Genomic DNA, 16359 nt, shown 5'->3' with positions numbered 1-16359 from the left:
TTTGCTGGCTCAAGCATATGCAGGCCTAGAATGGGAGGGCCATTTTTGGATTTGCCCCAGATCTGGTGACCGAATCAGATGTCAGTCGACAAGTTTGGGGCTCCCGTTGTGGAGACGTTACTACAGGCTGGCATTGGTCCGAGCACGAAGTGTCTCTACCCATCATTTGCCTAGAGCTTCTGGCCGGATCCTTCGCGATTCAGAGCCTGGCGGCCAACAAGGTCTCCTGCACCATCTTATTGAAGATGCACAGTATCTCGATGGTGAGATATATCAATCGACTAGGAAGCACGCAGTCCAAGCACTTGGCGGACTTGGCCAAGGATTTTTTTAAATACTGCCTGACACACAAGTTATCGGTCACAGTGAAATAGCTAGCAGGGTCACTTAATCGGACGGCTGTGTGGCAATCCAGACACCTACAATTCTACAGTGCCTGGAAGCTGGATCCGGCTATCTTGTATTTACGTCCCCTTCTGTACTCCCTTAGAAAAGCCAAAGTTACCATCTTCAACTATGCAGATGATTTGCAGCTCATTTTCCCTTTGAACACCAAGGACTCTGTGGTAGAATTCCAAAACACCATGTCCCACATTTTGAGCTGGATGAACTGCAATCATTTGAAACTTAACCCAGGCAAGACCAAACTGGTCTTGCCTGGGCAGAGTGTACTCAGTTGGAACCCCAGCTTTTGGCCTTCTAGCATGGGAGCCCCTCCATCCAAGTCATCCTCGGTTAAGAGCCTGGGAATCTATATCAGCGAGGACCTCTCCCTAAAAAAACAAGTAGGAGCAGTTGTATCATCTAGCTTTTTCCAGCTGAAGAAAATTAAGAAAATCGCTTGCTTCTTCTCTCCGGCTGCCCTCACACAGATTGTCATCTCCCTGGTCTTGTCCAGATTAGATTTTTCCAACAGCCTTTATTTTGGGCTTCAAACTGGAGAGCTAAAACGCCTTCAGCTGGTTCAGAATCAGGCAGCTAGACTTCTCCTGAATCTCTCTAAGAGGCAGTCTGTTAGACTTGGCTTGAAACAGCTACACTGGCTGCCTGTTGAGCAGCGTGTGGCTTTTAAAACTGGGTGCATTTTATCCAAATCTCTGCACGACTCTGGCCCTCTATTCATTAGAGACATGTTTAAGAGATACATCCCTTCCCGCAATCTCCGGTCCATTCACAAATCCCTTCTGACCGTTCCCTCCTACAAGAGGAAGCGTCTCGGAGGCAGCTGTTTTGACCATCTTGCAGCTGGCTTCTGGAACTCTCTCCCCCTTCATCTGAAACTGAATGACAACATCCTCAGTTTTAGACACTCCCTGAAAACCTGGCTCTTCTCTCAGGCGCATTGCTGAGCTGCTTATTCTCTACTGTGACCTACGCGCTACGTTCCTCCCTATAGCGCCATGAAGCCCCCAGGCGTACGAGCGCTTAACAAATACATACTAACATTAACATTAACATTCAGAGCCTGATGACTTGATGGGGTCCATGTCAGGTGGACCAATTTGCATCCCGCCTCAAGTGCCAGATTTCCTGTTTTTTCAGCTGGCGCCCGGAGGCAACAGATGCCTTCCTGCAAGATTGGAACCTGTTCTGGGTTATGCGTTTCCCCCGTTTTCCATGATACAAAGCAAAAGGTGGAAGTGATATTGGCGACGCCGCGTTGGAAATCTCAAGTCTGGTATTTCAGTTCTTCTGGAACTTTCTATGGATTTTCCAATCCAACTTCCTCAGACTCCTTGTCTGCCGGTGGACTCTCGGGTCAACTTGCACCCTCTTGTTGGAGGGCAACCTCAACCTCATGGGTTGGAAGATTACAGGGAATGTTGGGAAGTCCCTGGCATTTTGGCTAGGACTTTCTCCCTTATCAGGAAAGCATGGGCAGAATCTAGAGTCAAGCAATATAGGTCTTCTTGGGGAAAGTGTTCACACTGGTGTGTGCAACGGGGTTTGGATCCAGTGGGGGCTGATGTAGTCCATGTAGTCAACTACTTGTCGGAATTAGTAGACACAGGTTTGGCCTACTGCTTGATTAACACAAGTAGATCTGTAATATCAGCAGTCCACATGCCCATTCAGGAGGTCCCAGAATGGGAGCATCTACTGGTAAGTAGATTGTTGAGAGACTTATGTCTGTCCTTTACGCCTCTTCCAAGGTATTCGTCCTTGGGGGGATGTTAATACCGTGCTACATCGTCTACACTCCTGGCAGGATAACTCTTACCTTCCCCTTAAGGAGCTGATGGGTAAGCTAGTGATGCTACTATGCCTCATCTCGTGTAAACAGGTATCTGATGTCTGGGCACTGGAGATTACCTCAAGTGTGTTCACACAGGAAGGTGTGTTGTTCACAGTTGCTCGACGAACAAAGTCTTAACACTAGGGTGGTTCATTATCCAGCCTTTCCGGGTCACCCAACGTTGTGTGTAGTATATTGTCTCTTGGCATATAAAATGATGACAGAGGAATATCGACCTCCACAGGTGTCACATTTTTTAATCTCGCTCAAGAAGCCTTTCAAAGCAGTGACAACCACCATCATTGCCTGTTGGGTGAGATGAGTGCTCCAGGAAGCAGACATAGATACAGCGGCCTTCGGAGCCCATTCCACAGGGGGAGACATGGCTTTGAAAGCCTTCGCCTTTGAGGGTGCTTACAGGCATCCTCAGAGCAGCAGATTGGTCCTCAGACTGCACCTTTAAGGCTTTCCATTTCAAGCCTATTTTGTGCATGGCTTCTCTGGTTGTCGATCAGCTTTGAACTAGCATAATCTGAGCCTCTGGTCCTGACACAGAGTATAACATTTACTAGCTATTGTGAAGGGAAGTCTCAATACTATTAAGGACGCGGAGGCGAGGATTATCCCCCCAGTGGAATAGTTTGTTCTTACCCTCCCTCAAAGTACTGAAGTCGACACGTTGGCTAAGTGATAATATTTCCAGAGGGTTACCGGGAAATGCCTATGAGCGATATTAACTATGCTTTAGTGAAATAATGATTGCTGATAATAAGTTAACCTGTTTCTTTAATAACTGTTACAGGGTCACCTGGTGTTTCTAAGATAGTACTCATGTTTGTTAATTTTCTGATGCTGATTTCTTGGTGTTTTACAGGGTGTGATAAAAAACAGGACTATTGATAGAAAAGCAGGATGATGTGTTTCGCCCAAAGAACTTGATGTTCTTTATATGGTACTGCCTCTATGGTTGTTTTCTGGACGGTACACAGACTCATCGGATTTGTAGTCTGTTATTATTATATGTTTGTTAAGGCTGCTTAGCAATAAAATAAGGAAGAGACAAGCATAATCCTCGCCTCCACGTCCTTAATAGAATTGAAACATTCCTTTGCGATAGCTAGGCCATTTCGTTATAGTAACTCTGCAATGACTAACCAGTTTATATTTTGATTGAAAGAACTGATGCAACAGAATTGATAATAATAAATAACACATACACTTTTTGGATCAAGGATAGCATTGCTACTGCAGCAAATGGATAGTGGTGGTGCCAGTGCAGATAAAGCCTCTCCCACACTCAAATATATCTTCAAGTAGCCAAACCTACTCACTCACCTCCTGTTGTCGTTGGGCAATAGTTTAATTCCTGCATGTCTCCCTTTGAACCGTTCAGTCATTGGCACTAACTGGCCAGTATGCATTGGCACGGCTGGATTTAGTATTCAAGCCAAAATAAATAAAAAACATCAAATTGTTACATGGCAGCCCAAAAAACTATTGACAATAATAATATGGTATGCAAAACAGAGTATCAGGACACATCCCTCACTGTTGTCTTTGATTGATGGTATACTTGTGTTACCTGATGCTAGTAACTGGGTGGGCCTGGGATCCTCATAGGAATAAACACAGGAGAGTAGTAGAATTATCAATTATTGTTTTGTTTATATAATTAACCTGCTACATCATAATTTCTCGTAAAAATACTTCAGCAGAGAACTGCACAAGCTCCTGTACACCCAAAGGGGTGAGTAGTGCGCTATACAAATTAACATAACATTTATTGGACTCGTCAGTAGCAAAAAAGTTGAAAAAATCAAATATCAAGTGGTGAATATATACTTCCACCCACTTCCACCAAATAAAACGTGAGATTATACCAAGACTTGATTCAATAATAACTGACCTAAGCCAAAAGCACGTTAGGGCACACAAAATTTTAACCAGTGACTTTAACTAAAATCTGTTCGCCAACAGCCAAAGAAACAAAAATCTATTGATACAAGACGAACTTTGGAATATCCCTCATCCGATGATACCACTGATAAAAAGAAGTGATCCCATTGGAGAGAAGATACTGGTTGCATGCTTGCATGCCGCTCACAGATCAGTGAATGGAAAAGTAAGAGAGGATCATCCTCCAGTGCCAAATCACACTGCTCTGAAATCATGCTCTATTATAGATTACACCTTTATGAGCCTTTCGTTGTTTGAATACTCACAGTCCTTCAAGTTAGATGCTCGCTCAGAAAACAATCATAATCCACAAAACTTGCAGCTAAGCAAAACAAGTCAGCTACTGGCTAAAAGTCTACACTCTGGTTCTGTATCACCAACTACTAGCCTAAAGAGATTACATTGGAAAGGTGCCATAGCAAAGGACTTTGAGGAGCGCTGCTCATTGATAATGGAACATCTGGCTGCAAATGCTCTGAGTCTGAGCAAGGCCTGGGAATTAGTACTATTTACAACATACTTCGTTGTGAAGGCATGATTGGTAAAGGTATACATATGTGGTAAAGATCCCCCCAGCCTCCCTATACTGAGCCTTAAAATTAATCCCTCCCGCATTGTAATCTACTCACCCCATCCCCAAAAAACTACCCTGACCCCAGCACCCCTGCCCTAAGCCCTAAAAACTGCCCCCAGCCCTGAAAACTGTCCCTCCTCCTGCCCTGAGTCCTAAACCAGTCCCCACCTCTAAAACCCTGCCCCACGTCCCCCTGGTCCCAGCCAACCTTACCATGCCGCATCCCAGTCCTTCCTGCAGTGATCCTTCTGGTTCCTCTCCCTGCCCATCCACTCAGACAGCTAGAACATCGACTGCCTTACCACACATGTTCATGGTTAAGGCATATGCGTGGTTAAGCCAAGCTTTGCTCTGCTTGCAGGGAAATGGCACGTGTGCTTAAGGCTGCTTTGTAAAGGCCATTAAAGGCCACCCTGCTTTTCAACATATTTCTGGTGGATCTCTCGGCAGCCCTAGGAGAAGTGAACGTGCACACCGCAAAAGGGTGGAAACTTGTTTTATTTACCTTTCATAATGAGTACGTGAAAATTCTGGTTTTAAGAAGTTTTCTAAAGCTTAGAAAGTTGGACTGGCCTCTTATTTGTTTCGGTAAATTGTTCCACAGATTGGCTGTAGTGTGAGTAAAACTCCTTCTCCCGCCCCCCACCCCCAATCAATTGTGATTTTACCAACATTGACATTCCTGGGATTGGTCGAGCGTATTGACCCACTGGGGTTGTTCCAGCTAAGATGTATTTTTAGGTATTCTGATGCAGTTCCATATAGGACTTTGTGAGCTAGACAGAGATTCTTGAAGTTGACTCTATTCTTCACCGGCAGCCAATGGAGCTTTTTAATTGTCCCTGACATAGACTGAAATGTAGGAACTTTTTTGAGCAGTCTGGCTGCTGCATTTTGAAGGAAATGAAGGTTTTTCAATGAGTGCTGATGAATGCCTATATATAGGGCGTTGCAATAGTCCAATCTTAATAGCTTAAGTGCTATTATTACTGTTTTTTGTAGTTCAAAAGATATGTACAACAATATCCTCCTAACTCTGCAGTAGAAAGAAACAGGTGGAAGTGAGATTGTTTATCTGAGTGTTGAATGACAGACTGGAATCAAAAGTTAGCCCCAGGTTCTTAACAGTGACTGCTGGTACAGGGTGGGATCCTTGCGGTTGTGGCCAACAAGAGTGGTTCCAGGGTGGTAAGTTCTTCCCCCCCCACCCCCCCCCAAAAAAAAAACCTCAGTTTTTGATGCGTTGAGCAAGAGAATATTTACATTCATCCATTTCACAATGGCTCCAATGCAGCTATGGAAACGTTCGGCCGTCTCTGCAATATTCGTAGAAATGGGCACAATAAGCTGTGTGTCGTCTGCGTATGCTACAGGAGAAAAGCCAAAGGATCAAATTAGTTTTGTCAATGGGCCACATAGATATTAAATAAAGGAGAGCTCAATGAGGAGCTCTGTAGAACCCCACAGGGTATTGTGAAAGGCTTAGAAACCAAGTCTGCCAGAGTCACTGAATGCTCTCTCTGAGGGAGAAAGGAATGTAACAGTTTTTTTTTTGTCAAAGGTGGAATGTAACAGTTTTAAGGCTGAGCTTCCAATCAGTGGCGGCACCTCCGCTAGGGTGAAGGAGCGTCGCCCTACTGCTTTCAAGCAGTGCTAGAAGCAAAAACATAAAATGAAAATAACGTTCAGTTATTATCATTATTATTTTATGTTTCCTTTGTGGGCAGGTGGGTGGGTGGGGCTGCTCTGCTAACGGAGCAGGGCAGGGGAGGAGTAGTTTGGCCACTCCTAAGTGCGCAATGACTGTTTGGTCAGCCCTCTGGGGCCACCCAAACCAGTCATGCACACGTTCCCACTTCTCCATGCAGGCTGAATTACAGCCTGCATGATGAACATGCCCACCCCTCCAGCCCGTGGCTGAGCGCTGTGTCACATCGATTAGACCAATCGCAGTGCTGCATTATATCGTTGTGATTCCCTTAGGGGAGGGAGAGTGGCTACCTGCTTCCTGTTCCTAAAGTAAGAGCAGGAGCAGAGACGCGGCGGAGCCAAGGTGAGTGATTGTTCTTCTTTTTTTGAAATGTGCTCCCTTTACAATCGCGAATCCCCCTGTGCTTTCCCGTGCTCCCTTGGGGCTTACCTTGTGCCCCCCCCCCCCGACCCCATGCCTGTCCCCACCCTGCCCGCGATCCATGCCGACCGCAGCTGCCTCCAGTTCCGATTTCTGCCTTGTGCGCAATCAGAATCTCGTGATTTACGGTGTTGAAGGCTACCAATAGATCTAAAAGGATCATAGCAGCCTGACCACCACCGTCCATTATACTTCGCACCTGGTCAGCATCCACAACCAGAGCAGACTCTGTGCTCTTATTTGCCCTAAAACCAAATTGGTCTGAGTCTAGAACATCATTCTCCTCCACAACTTTTGACAGGATGGAATTCATGTATTTTTCCAGCTCTTTTGCTAGTAGAGGCAATCGAAAAATAGAGCAGTAATTCTTCATCTTTTTGGGCTCTAATATTGGCATTTTCAGCAGGGGGAGGATCAAGGCACTTTTCCAATCTGAAGGAAAAGAACCAGTGTCCAAAATGTTGTTAAATAACTGAGTAAGGGGAAGTGAAATTACTCCCACAATCTCATGAATTATTTTGAATGGCCAGGGATCTGAAGGAGCACCAGATATTTTTTTGGCCAACTAATTTGACCACTCTTTCTTCTGTGAGGAGAGTGAGCTTAACTGGTCAAAAGGGAGGCTCTGGATGATCTGTCCTTGCTAATCAACTTACCAAAAATGTCCCCAACCTTACTTTTGAAGAAATCTGTTAGTTGATTGCAGAACAGCTGGCAGGGAGCTGAAGTAGAGTTTAAGGCTGTACCAAATAGGATCTCAACAGTTTAAAAAAAGTTCTTTAGTTCAGTTCTTTGCAGCGTAATGTTTTTCAGAAAAGAATTTTCGTTTTTTCCAAAACAATCAAGTTCTTGTAATCTTGAAGTAGATTGTTTTTTGAAGAGTTTATATAGCTCGAACAAAACCCTTGCGGGTATCAGAGCGATATACACATATTAATGAGCAGAGAACATTATATCAATATTAAATAGTCGAGAAACAACACAAGATATGGCAGATCCCAGATGAGGGTTGTATCTCTCAATGATAAGACCTTTAAATCAAGGACAATAGTATAATAGGCAAGCATTAATCCTGAGTCCTGAATAGCTCACAGAGACGAGTTCCAGTATATAAGGAATAAGTTTGTTCATGCGCCTAAAAGGCTCACCTAAGGGTGCAATCGTGTCTAGAATGTTTTAAATGTAGCTCATGTAGTGGTCTGTGAGATCTTGGACATCTGACATGTCACCAGGTGGTGGAAGAATGTTATTACTGAGGGATATCAGTTCATTAAGGTTAATGTTATGTATGCTCCTTTTCCATATTTTGGGGTTCATTAATTGAGCAGTATTTGTTTTTGCCGATACTGAAATGAGGAATGTGATGCTGTAGTGGTCATACCAGTCACAGGGGAGGATGGATTCCAGTTGTATGGAGTTGTCTTTCACGATGATAAGATCTAAGGTGTCTCCATTGTTGTGTGTGAGGCTATCGCAGAATTTTCAGGTTGAGGTCAGCAAGACAAAAGAATTTAAGACTGTTAACTATGGGGTCCTTCAGGTCATTCCAGTAGAGGTTGAAGTCTCTAAAGAAGATGTTGGTGCTGTGTTGGCCCGCATATGTTACAATGATTTCCATGATTTAATTTGCACAGTGGTCTATTGTTGCATGCAATATCCATGCATAGATACTCTCATTCCAGACAGAGAGGCTGTTGTGGTGAATGCAGGTAATGCCTCCACCTAGCCAATTGGGTCTGTCAGATCTTATGATGTCGTAGCTAGGAGGGACTAGTATGGCCAAGATTGATGCAGAGGATGCATTTAGCCATGTTTCAGTCAAGAAAATAAGGTTGAGGTCCTGTGCAAGGATAAGGTCGGCGAAATCCACCGCATGTCTTGCAGCCGATCAGCAATTGAGTAGCATTTAGCCTTTTCTTCTTCTCTGTAGTGCTTCCTCCACACATTTTCTTGCCTTCTACATTTCCGTTGTATTTCCTTAAGCAATGAAGAAAACCAAGGGGCTTGGAGTCTTTTTCTGTAATTCTTGGCGATTTTAACAGGAGCATCCACATTAACTGCCGCTCCTAACCAGTCTGATAATGTCCTTGCTGTGGGTTAAGTGCCTTTTATAAATTGAGTGTAAGAATTTTTACACATGTCTGCGACATCAGGGATACAGATTTTGTACCAGGCTTGGACTCTTTAAAGCTGTGATGAATTGAATACCTACGAAGCACAACATGCTTACCATCAACACAGAGAAAACATGGATAATGATAATCTGTAGAAAGAGAAAGAAACCAGGTCAGAGGCATCTGGATGGCTTTCACGTTAATATTTCTGTGGATTACAAATACCTGGGTGTGATCATGGACAATCGTGGAACTTTCCTCCCCCAGGAAGAGGCCTTAAAGTCAAAAGCACCCATCCTGCTACTTTCTTTCAGAAAATCTCAACAGTTCCTCTCTTGATCGCTTAATGATAGTGATTCACACTAAACTGCTGCCCACTATAGGCTGTGCATTACTGGTCATGCTTGGAAGCGGTTCCAACCTGCTGGATAAACTTGTAGTGAGTACCGATAAAAGGAGTTTTCACCTCCCAAACCACGCCTCCCCAGCACAAAGTCGTCTGGAGTTTGGCCTTTTTAATCAAACACTAGAAAGACAAGGCACCTTTTTGAAACCATGCTTCAAGCTATGCTCTCCAAGGGCTGACTCATTGAAAAACCAACTGTGGCTAGAAGTAAATAAACCTGATGGCCAATATGCAGCCTATGCTCTTACAGAAACTACAGGTAGCTGGGCTCACAGTAACCCCCCCATTACCTTAGTAGGTTTTAAAAGGATAATTTCTCAAGTGGCGCATCAGACATCATGGTTAGCAGATAAACAAAAATTGCCATCACATACGCATGCCAGGTCGGTCTTGAGCAGCCATGTCAAACTGGGACCGCAACCAATCACAAATGTGTGTATGTATGTATGTATGTATGTTTGTATGCAAAACATGTCAAACAAAAACTCATCAGTATAGGTTATGAGGGCTTCCAACCTTGGGGTGCATACCCACGAAGAGAAGGAAAAATATGAACACACTATGTAGACTCTGCCAATTCTACAATGAGATAGTAGTGCATATTGTCTTCATTTGCCTAGTTTTGTCGACAGAAAGGCAGGCACTTTTAAAAAGTCAATTTTAGCCTCTGGGAATACGCTCCTGCTTACCCCCTTTAATCGCCTGGCTTAAAGCAGAGCATCCAATTTTGACAGGAGGATTTGTGAAATTCATGCACGCATTCGAGCAATAAGCACAGCAGTCCCCTGTGAATAATATGCGATACAGGCACTTTAAGACCCATCTTCATTGGACCTTTTACTGACTTGTGTAATTGTGCCGAACCCTAGAAGTGATTGCTTAAAAATTATAGCGTACTTGTGTCGTGAGGTTACATAGGCACCAGGCACAAATACTTCAGTTTTACATGTTCACTTTTAAAGTTGACATCTTTTTAAACTATGACTTTCGCCACACATTTGCTTGCGCACCCGTATGAGATAGTGTACTCAGAAAGGGTTGCTTAGTTACATTTCTTCGTAGGCACATTGCCATTCCTTAGAAGAATATTCTGTTCAAGGACCCGGTACACTGCGCACACTGTCCTTGTTTGTTGTCTGTATGGTGACAGTCTTGGGTGGGTAGAATAAACATGACAGCCGGACCAGAGCTCAGGCACACAGTACAAATGGGTTCAATTCAATTATATAAACTGCACCAAGCCTTTGTTTAGGCAGATGAGCATTTGGATGGTTTGTAGCGGTTATCCCCTTACTGAATTCTAGCACAGCTTAATTCAGTCACTATCCCGAGAGGGACAGCAGTCTGCTCTACCCAAGACTGACTACCAGATGACCCATGCACACAGGTAAATAGGGAGTTAGACTAATACACGTTATTATGGCAGACCCGCACCCCCTATGCGTTTTAGGATAGGCAGCTATAGGTAGGAGTACAATAATCTCTAGCCGTATAATCAAAGCAAATGCACACTGGTTGAATTGTTCATCATTCTTGTAATGCTGGTGGTTACAATGCTGTGTTTTCTTCTGTTAATCATCGCAGCACACATATTTTACTCAAGTCCAATTCCTTCAATAAAAAATGTTGAAATACCAACTTGTGTACTTCTTATGTCTCTTTTTGGACATGCATGAGTTAACAACGAAAGGGTAGATCTGTTGCCACTTTTTTAATGGGGTTATTGGGGCTGTCATGTTCTGAGCTTGCAGACACCATCGGGTACCCTGTAAGGTTTAGAGGTCCAGATGGGGCACTCTGAGCTAGCCAGGAACTAGGTCAACATATTCGGATGGTATGAGGTCCCACATAGTTTTGATGCTTATCATGCCCAACGCACAGTCTTACTGAATTAGTAGGAATCGGTCCACACCTGAGGCCCTGTGATGCACTTAATATTCGGAACAATTGCATTGCTATTTATTTGCTTCAAAGTAAGACTGGGCCAAATGCTGGGTTTTATCTTCAAATATGACATGAAAGTATGCAATAGTCACATGTGACTGTGGTCCGAGATGACGTAATTTTGATAGCACTTTACACCCTCTATAGACATTTCGTTTATGAGGCTTTTATCTAATACACATTTTTTAAACGGGTTGACATCAGTTGTAATTTAGACCTATGATTTGTAGGTGTAGAAGATGTAGAAACTTGTAGCAATTTGGATAGCACTTTACACACTATTCACTTTCAGGGTATCAACATTTTTATATGAAGCCTGCGTCTTGATATGCAGGTTTTTAATTTATTGAGACCGTTTTACTTTAGATCTATGAATTGTTAGTGTTTTTGTGTACTTTTATAATGTATAATCTGTGAATCTTGAAGAAGTGACAGAATGCTTTGTCATGTTGATTTCTACTAGCTATGCTAGAAATTGCACCATGGTATTTTTATTGCATGAATATGTTTTTTGTAATGGTTTTTATTAACCGCACACATAAAGTAAATTGAATTGAATTTAAAATGTCAATTCATGTACAACAAATATCTAACCATAATTGTGCTATGAAAATGTAATTGGCCCTTTTAGATGGTCTCTTTTGAGTATATTAGATTATCGAAAAAGATCAGACCATTAAGAATCATATTTGGGAGTAAAAATATAATATGAGGTCATCATATCATTAACTAAAATAGTCCCATTACCTTAAATTTGTGATAGAAGAGATCCCTGGTCTGTCAGGTACACAACTCCGGGATGTGTTTTGGATAAGAAACAGTGTACCAAATAGTTGTTGAATGGTTGCATGACCTTACAAGACGGTTCTTGGTGGTGCTTTTTACAATGGCAGTGCATTTGAATACTAGAATGTAAATTACATTAGTGTGCAATAAAGAGTAGCGCCCATTTTGGAACAGGATGAGGTGTGGATGATGAAAACAAGCAATTGAACCATTCAATAGTGAATGAAAGGAAAGGAAAGAGAAGAGAAGAAAAACAATGTATACACAATTATCAAAGTATGTCGTTTTTCAATTTTATCAAAAGCATACAAATTCATAATCTCTAAACCATTTTTTGATAATCAGTTACTCTCTTGAGAGAGCCCCAGGCACGAAGCACTAAAGGGTAAAACGAATGTTGGCTGGCTACAAACCTAATTGTGGTATCCATGCTTCCTGCCAGTAGCTAAATAGAAACTCGTATAACGGATACATACATACAGATTACTTGATTTGAAAAATATTTATATCTGCTTCCTCCCGCTACATAAGGGGACAACTCTGAAAGAACCAGACATTTATTGAATCTTTATTCCCCTGCTCCCAGATGATAAGTTTACATGTTCATTGCGGCAGTTTGTGTTAAACATTTCTTGTACAAGACTTGATGTTTGATTTTATTTCTTGATTCATGATTTAAATCTAGTTTTACACCGATGTAGATCAGAAGCTATGATTTTTTGTATTCATCTTTTTATTAAGTTTTATGAAACAGCACATATAACAATCGGAGCAGCATCGACATTATCAGAAGTTATGATTGATATCTTAAGTAAAATTAATTACCCGAATCTTCCACTACCATGCCTGTAAGAAATCCCTTGAGATCTGTGTTTTTCACTGAATTCTTGGTTTGTTTTCCATTATAAATGCAGTAACTGAAGCCTCTGAGTGGGAACGCAAGCATCCCAGGTAGTAGGTGGTGGACGCTGCCTCCAGAGGGTAGTCTAATGTTGGGCAGTAACCCATGAATTCTTTTCCCCACAGACTGAGCTGGAGGAGCTACAGGTGGTGTACGAGGAAGAGCTAACACAGCACGAGGAGCTGAAAGAGAAGATGGCAATCCTTGAGGAGGAGTATCTCCAGATTGTGGAGGAGCGGCGACTGGCGCAGGAGAAGAAAGAGGCAGAAGAGCGGGAACTGGCAATACTGACCCGCGCTGCCACACTCATCCAAGCACTCTGGAAGGGCTACCTAGTCAGGAGGCTCATGAAGCCCAAAAAGAAGAAAAAGGGCAAAAAAGGCAAAAAAGGCAAAGGAAAGAAGGGAAAGGGCAAGAAGGGCAAGAAATAGACCCCACATTAGTCTCATAGCCACGGTAATGCCCGTCTCCTAAATCATGGTTTGGAACACATCGTCCTCTGTTGTTTATAGATTGCAGATGCCCTCCCAATGTCCTATATCTGAATCCCATTGCCCCATCCACTGGTAAACTCTGCCCGCTCTAATAAACCACAACATGTCCTCAAGTCTTATAACCTGAATCCGTTCAGTCCAAATGTTGTAAATCCTGACTCCTTACCTTGTCTTTCTACATGGCCTCATGATCCACAGGTTGACAAACGCTCCTTTCCTCTGACACCCCATGAAATATACTAGTGTGCCCCAATGTGTTATTCCTTCACGCGTCACCCTCTTCCAATACACTTTTCTATGTCCTTTTGTTAAACTAGTCCCTTCCCCCTTTTCATTACTCAAAAATAGATTCCTTCATCTAATAGATCAACCCCATTTGAAAATCTAAAAATATAATGTCCAGTAAACCTGGCCTATAGTTAAAGACTTCTCCCACCCTTGTGCCTTCATCTACTACAACACCCGCTTGTCTTTATTGATACTGGCCATTTATTACTAATAGAATTGGAACCACTGCACAATAACCCCTTATCTATAAAATGTCACCAAAAACCCTGGGCTTAAGGACACTTCACCCAAAACTTGTGTTTAAAACAATAAACTCGCAGAAGTAGTATTTTTCTATAAGTTAGCGATAAATAAACGTTCATTGCTTAAACCTATATTTTCACGGTGTTGTAAATCCATGATGTGGAGAAGCCTGGATTACTGCAATTGTGTAAAAGCACTTCTTATTGCAACCTGTGGAATTAATGCATATTACTGGAATGTCTCCTGGCAGACTAAGGGATTTGTGTAAGGGGTGTACATTTGGCATTTGGTGAGATGTGCTATGGTATACAATGCTTTGCACATTATCTGTCAGAGCGGAGGAATGCACTGTTTTTTTCTAATTAAGTGTTTTGTAATACTGATCTAATGCACGCGTTTGGCCATGGAATGGGCAAGTAGATGTCTGAGGGAAGTAAATATTCTGGAAAATTGAGAAATAAGGATATTTGTCTGTTTGGGTGCCTATGTTCTTTGACTGTGTTACCAACAATAGCCAGAATCACACGCAAGCCCACAACTAGCGCAGTGTCCCTAGCGTACACTCTGCATCTCAAAATAACGTTGGCATGGGGTCCGGTATTTACTGGACGCAGTTTTCACTAGGTTCTCCTCTGTGCACTTTGGAATGGGGATAACGTTTAAATTGAACAGGTCCGAGGTGTGCAAACACAGCATATGCATCGTTTGCCTCCCAAGAAGCGCAAGATTTGACATGTGAATAAGATGGCCTTCCTCCAATAATCCTTTAAAAGTCACTTTGGCAAGGCGTTTATTCATCAAGCACCCATAAATGCCCAGAGGCTGAAGTTTACAAATGTTACCATTCCTCAAAGTTTTCAAAAACGTAGGAGCAATGCCTACAGTTTATCATTGGTATGCAAAGATTTGTGAACTCTTTGAAGTCATAGATTGAATTGGCATCATTGCTGTGTATGAATACAAATCTACAAATAGGTGTTGGTATTGGGTGCACTTATGTGGTTATATGTGACTTATACCAATGATGTTTGGCATCCCACGCATATATCTCACAGTATGTCGAAAGTTGAAGTAGATGGAACCTGTTTGTGGTGTACACCAGCTCTCTGGATAGACCAGCTCTGTTGCCGTAGTTTGCACTTTTTTGCTCCAGCACTGTCCCCTTGCCTGTCCTACTGTAGCCTTCGTTTTATTTACTAATGTCTGTTAAAGGCTGTTACAACTTGAGTGAAGGCTGACTCTCCTACTTCCTGCAATCCTTGCCTTGTTGCATTTCAGAACAAGGCTATGCTTACTACTGTGGTTGAGCTAAAATGTGCAATTTATGGGAGCGTGGCTTGGGGCGTGGCTTGTGGCGTCAAGGTGGGAGTCGCAATCTGAGGGTACTCCGCACCCCTCAGTCATCCACCTCCATTACCATTACCTATGCTGCCCTGCCCGATTTTTTTAGGGAGGTAACACCCTGAGCCCCACGAGATTACCTTGCCGCCAAATGCTGCCTGGAGGGGCGCCACGGCGGCAGCTGGAGAGACTGTGACCGTATCTTTCCTGTACCTCAAAATGGCAGACTAGGCCAGGGCATAGATTAGTCGATTTGAGCAGTTGCTAAGAGTGGAGAGGTGGCCTGGGATGCCTGGTCTGTAGCTGCGGACAGGTCTGGGTTGAATACTGCAATGCAAAAGGAGACGGCGGGATTGCCTGCCAGGTGAGCGGAAGCGACCATTCATTGTCCTGGACATGGGCCCCTCGAGCTCCTGCTGGGAAACGGTGCTGCCTTAAGCTAGGATGCAGGTGTCCTCCCTCCTCGACTGGCGCTTGGAGGAGCGGGAGGGGCCTCCCCAGCGGGGACTGCAACCCCCACCAATATCCTGCCAAAAAACTGACGAGGGGCAGGGTCCTGCTGCCTCCATCCGGGCATGGTGAGGGCCCAGTGCACAATCCTCTATGAACGCCTCAGTTCCCTCTACCACAGTTAGAGGTAGCTTTGCTGTGAAAGCCTGCCTGCCTGCCTGTTCCCAAATCCAGCTCATTACTATATTTTGTAGTGATTGGAGATGTCCCGAGTGACCCTGGATTTGCAGGGTTGGGGATCGCTTGAGGACCAGATTGCCGTGTGATAGGGAGACAGTACATGCCCTTCCCTGTGACTTGGCAACTTGCGCTGGGACACTCACATGGGCTTGGTCCATTCTACAAAATATGACCCCAATTTGGACAAGAAGTTGACTCCTGCAAATGCAACTTTCATTTATTTAGTGCCCAGCCCTGGTGGATCTCTCCAACTTT

General features: G+C 43.4%; 1 protein-coding gene across 3 annotated transcripts in view; it reads left to right on the top strand.

Annotated features, from left to right (window-relative positions):
* The window catches only part of DRC10 (dynein regulatory complex subunit 10), a 136823-nt gene extending 122619 nt beyond the window's left edge, over positions 1-14204 (top strand). For all 3 annotated transcript variants that reach the window (XM_086943250.1, XM_086943249.1, XM_086943248.1), the window contains one exon: positions 13174-14204. In XM_086943250.1, coding sequence (XP_086799376.1) covers positions 13174-13479 — 306 coding nt within the window. In that variant the 3' untranslated portion in view covers positions 13480-14204. The remainder of the gene's footprint in view (positions 1-13173) is intronic.
* The last annotated feature ends 2155 nt before the right edge of the window (positions 14205-16359 follow it).

Source organism: Lissotriton vulgaris, chromosome 11, assembly GCF_964263255.1.
Source record: "Lissotriton vulgaris chromosome 11, aLisVul1.2, whole genome shotgun sequence".
Taxonomy (NCBI): Eukaryota; Metazoa; Chordata; class Amphibia; order Caudata; family Salamandridae; genus Lissotriton; species Lissotriton vulgaris.
The sequence above is the reverse complement of the archived record's forward strand: the minus strand, read 5'-3'. Positions and strand labels throughout refer to the sequence as shown.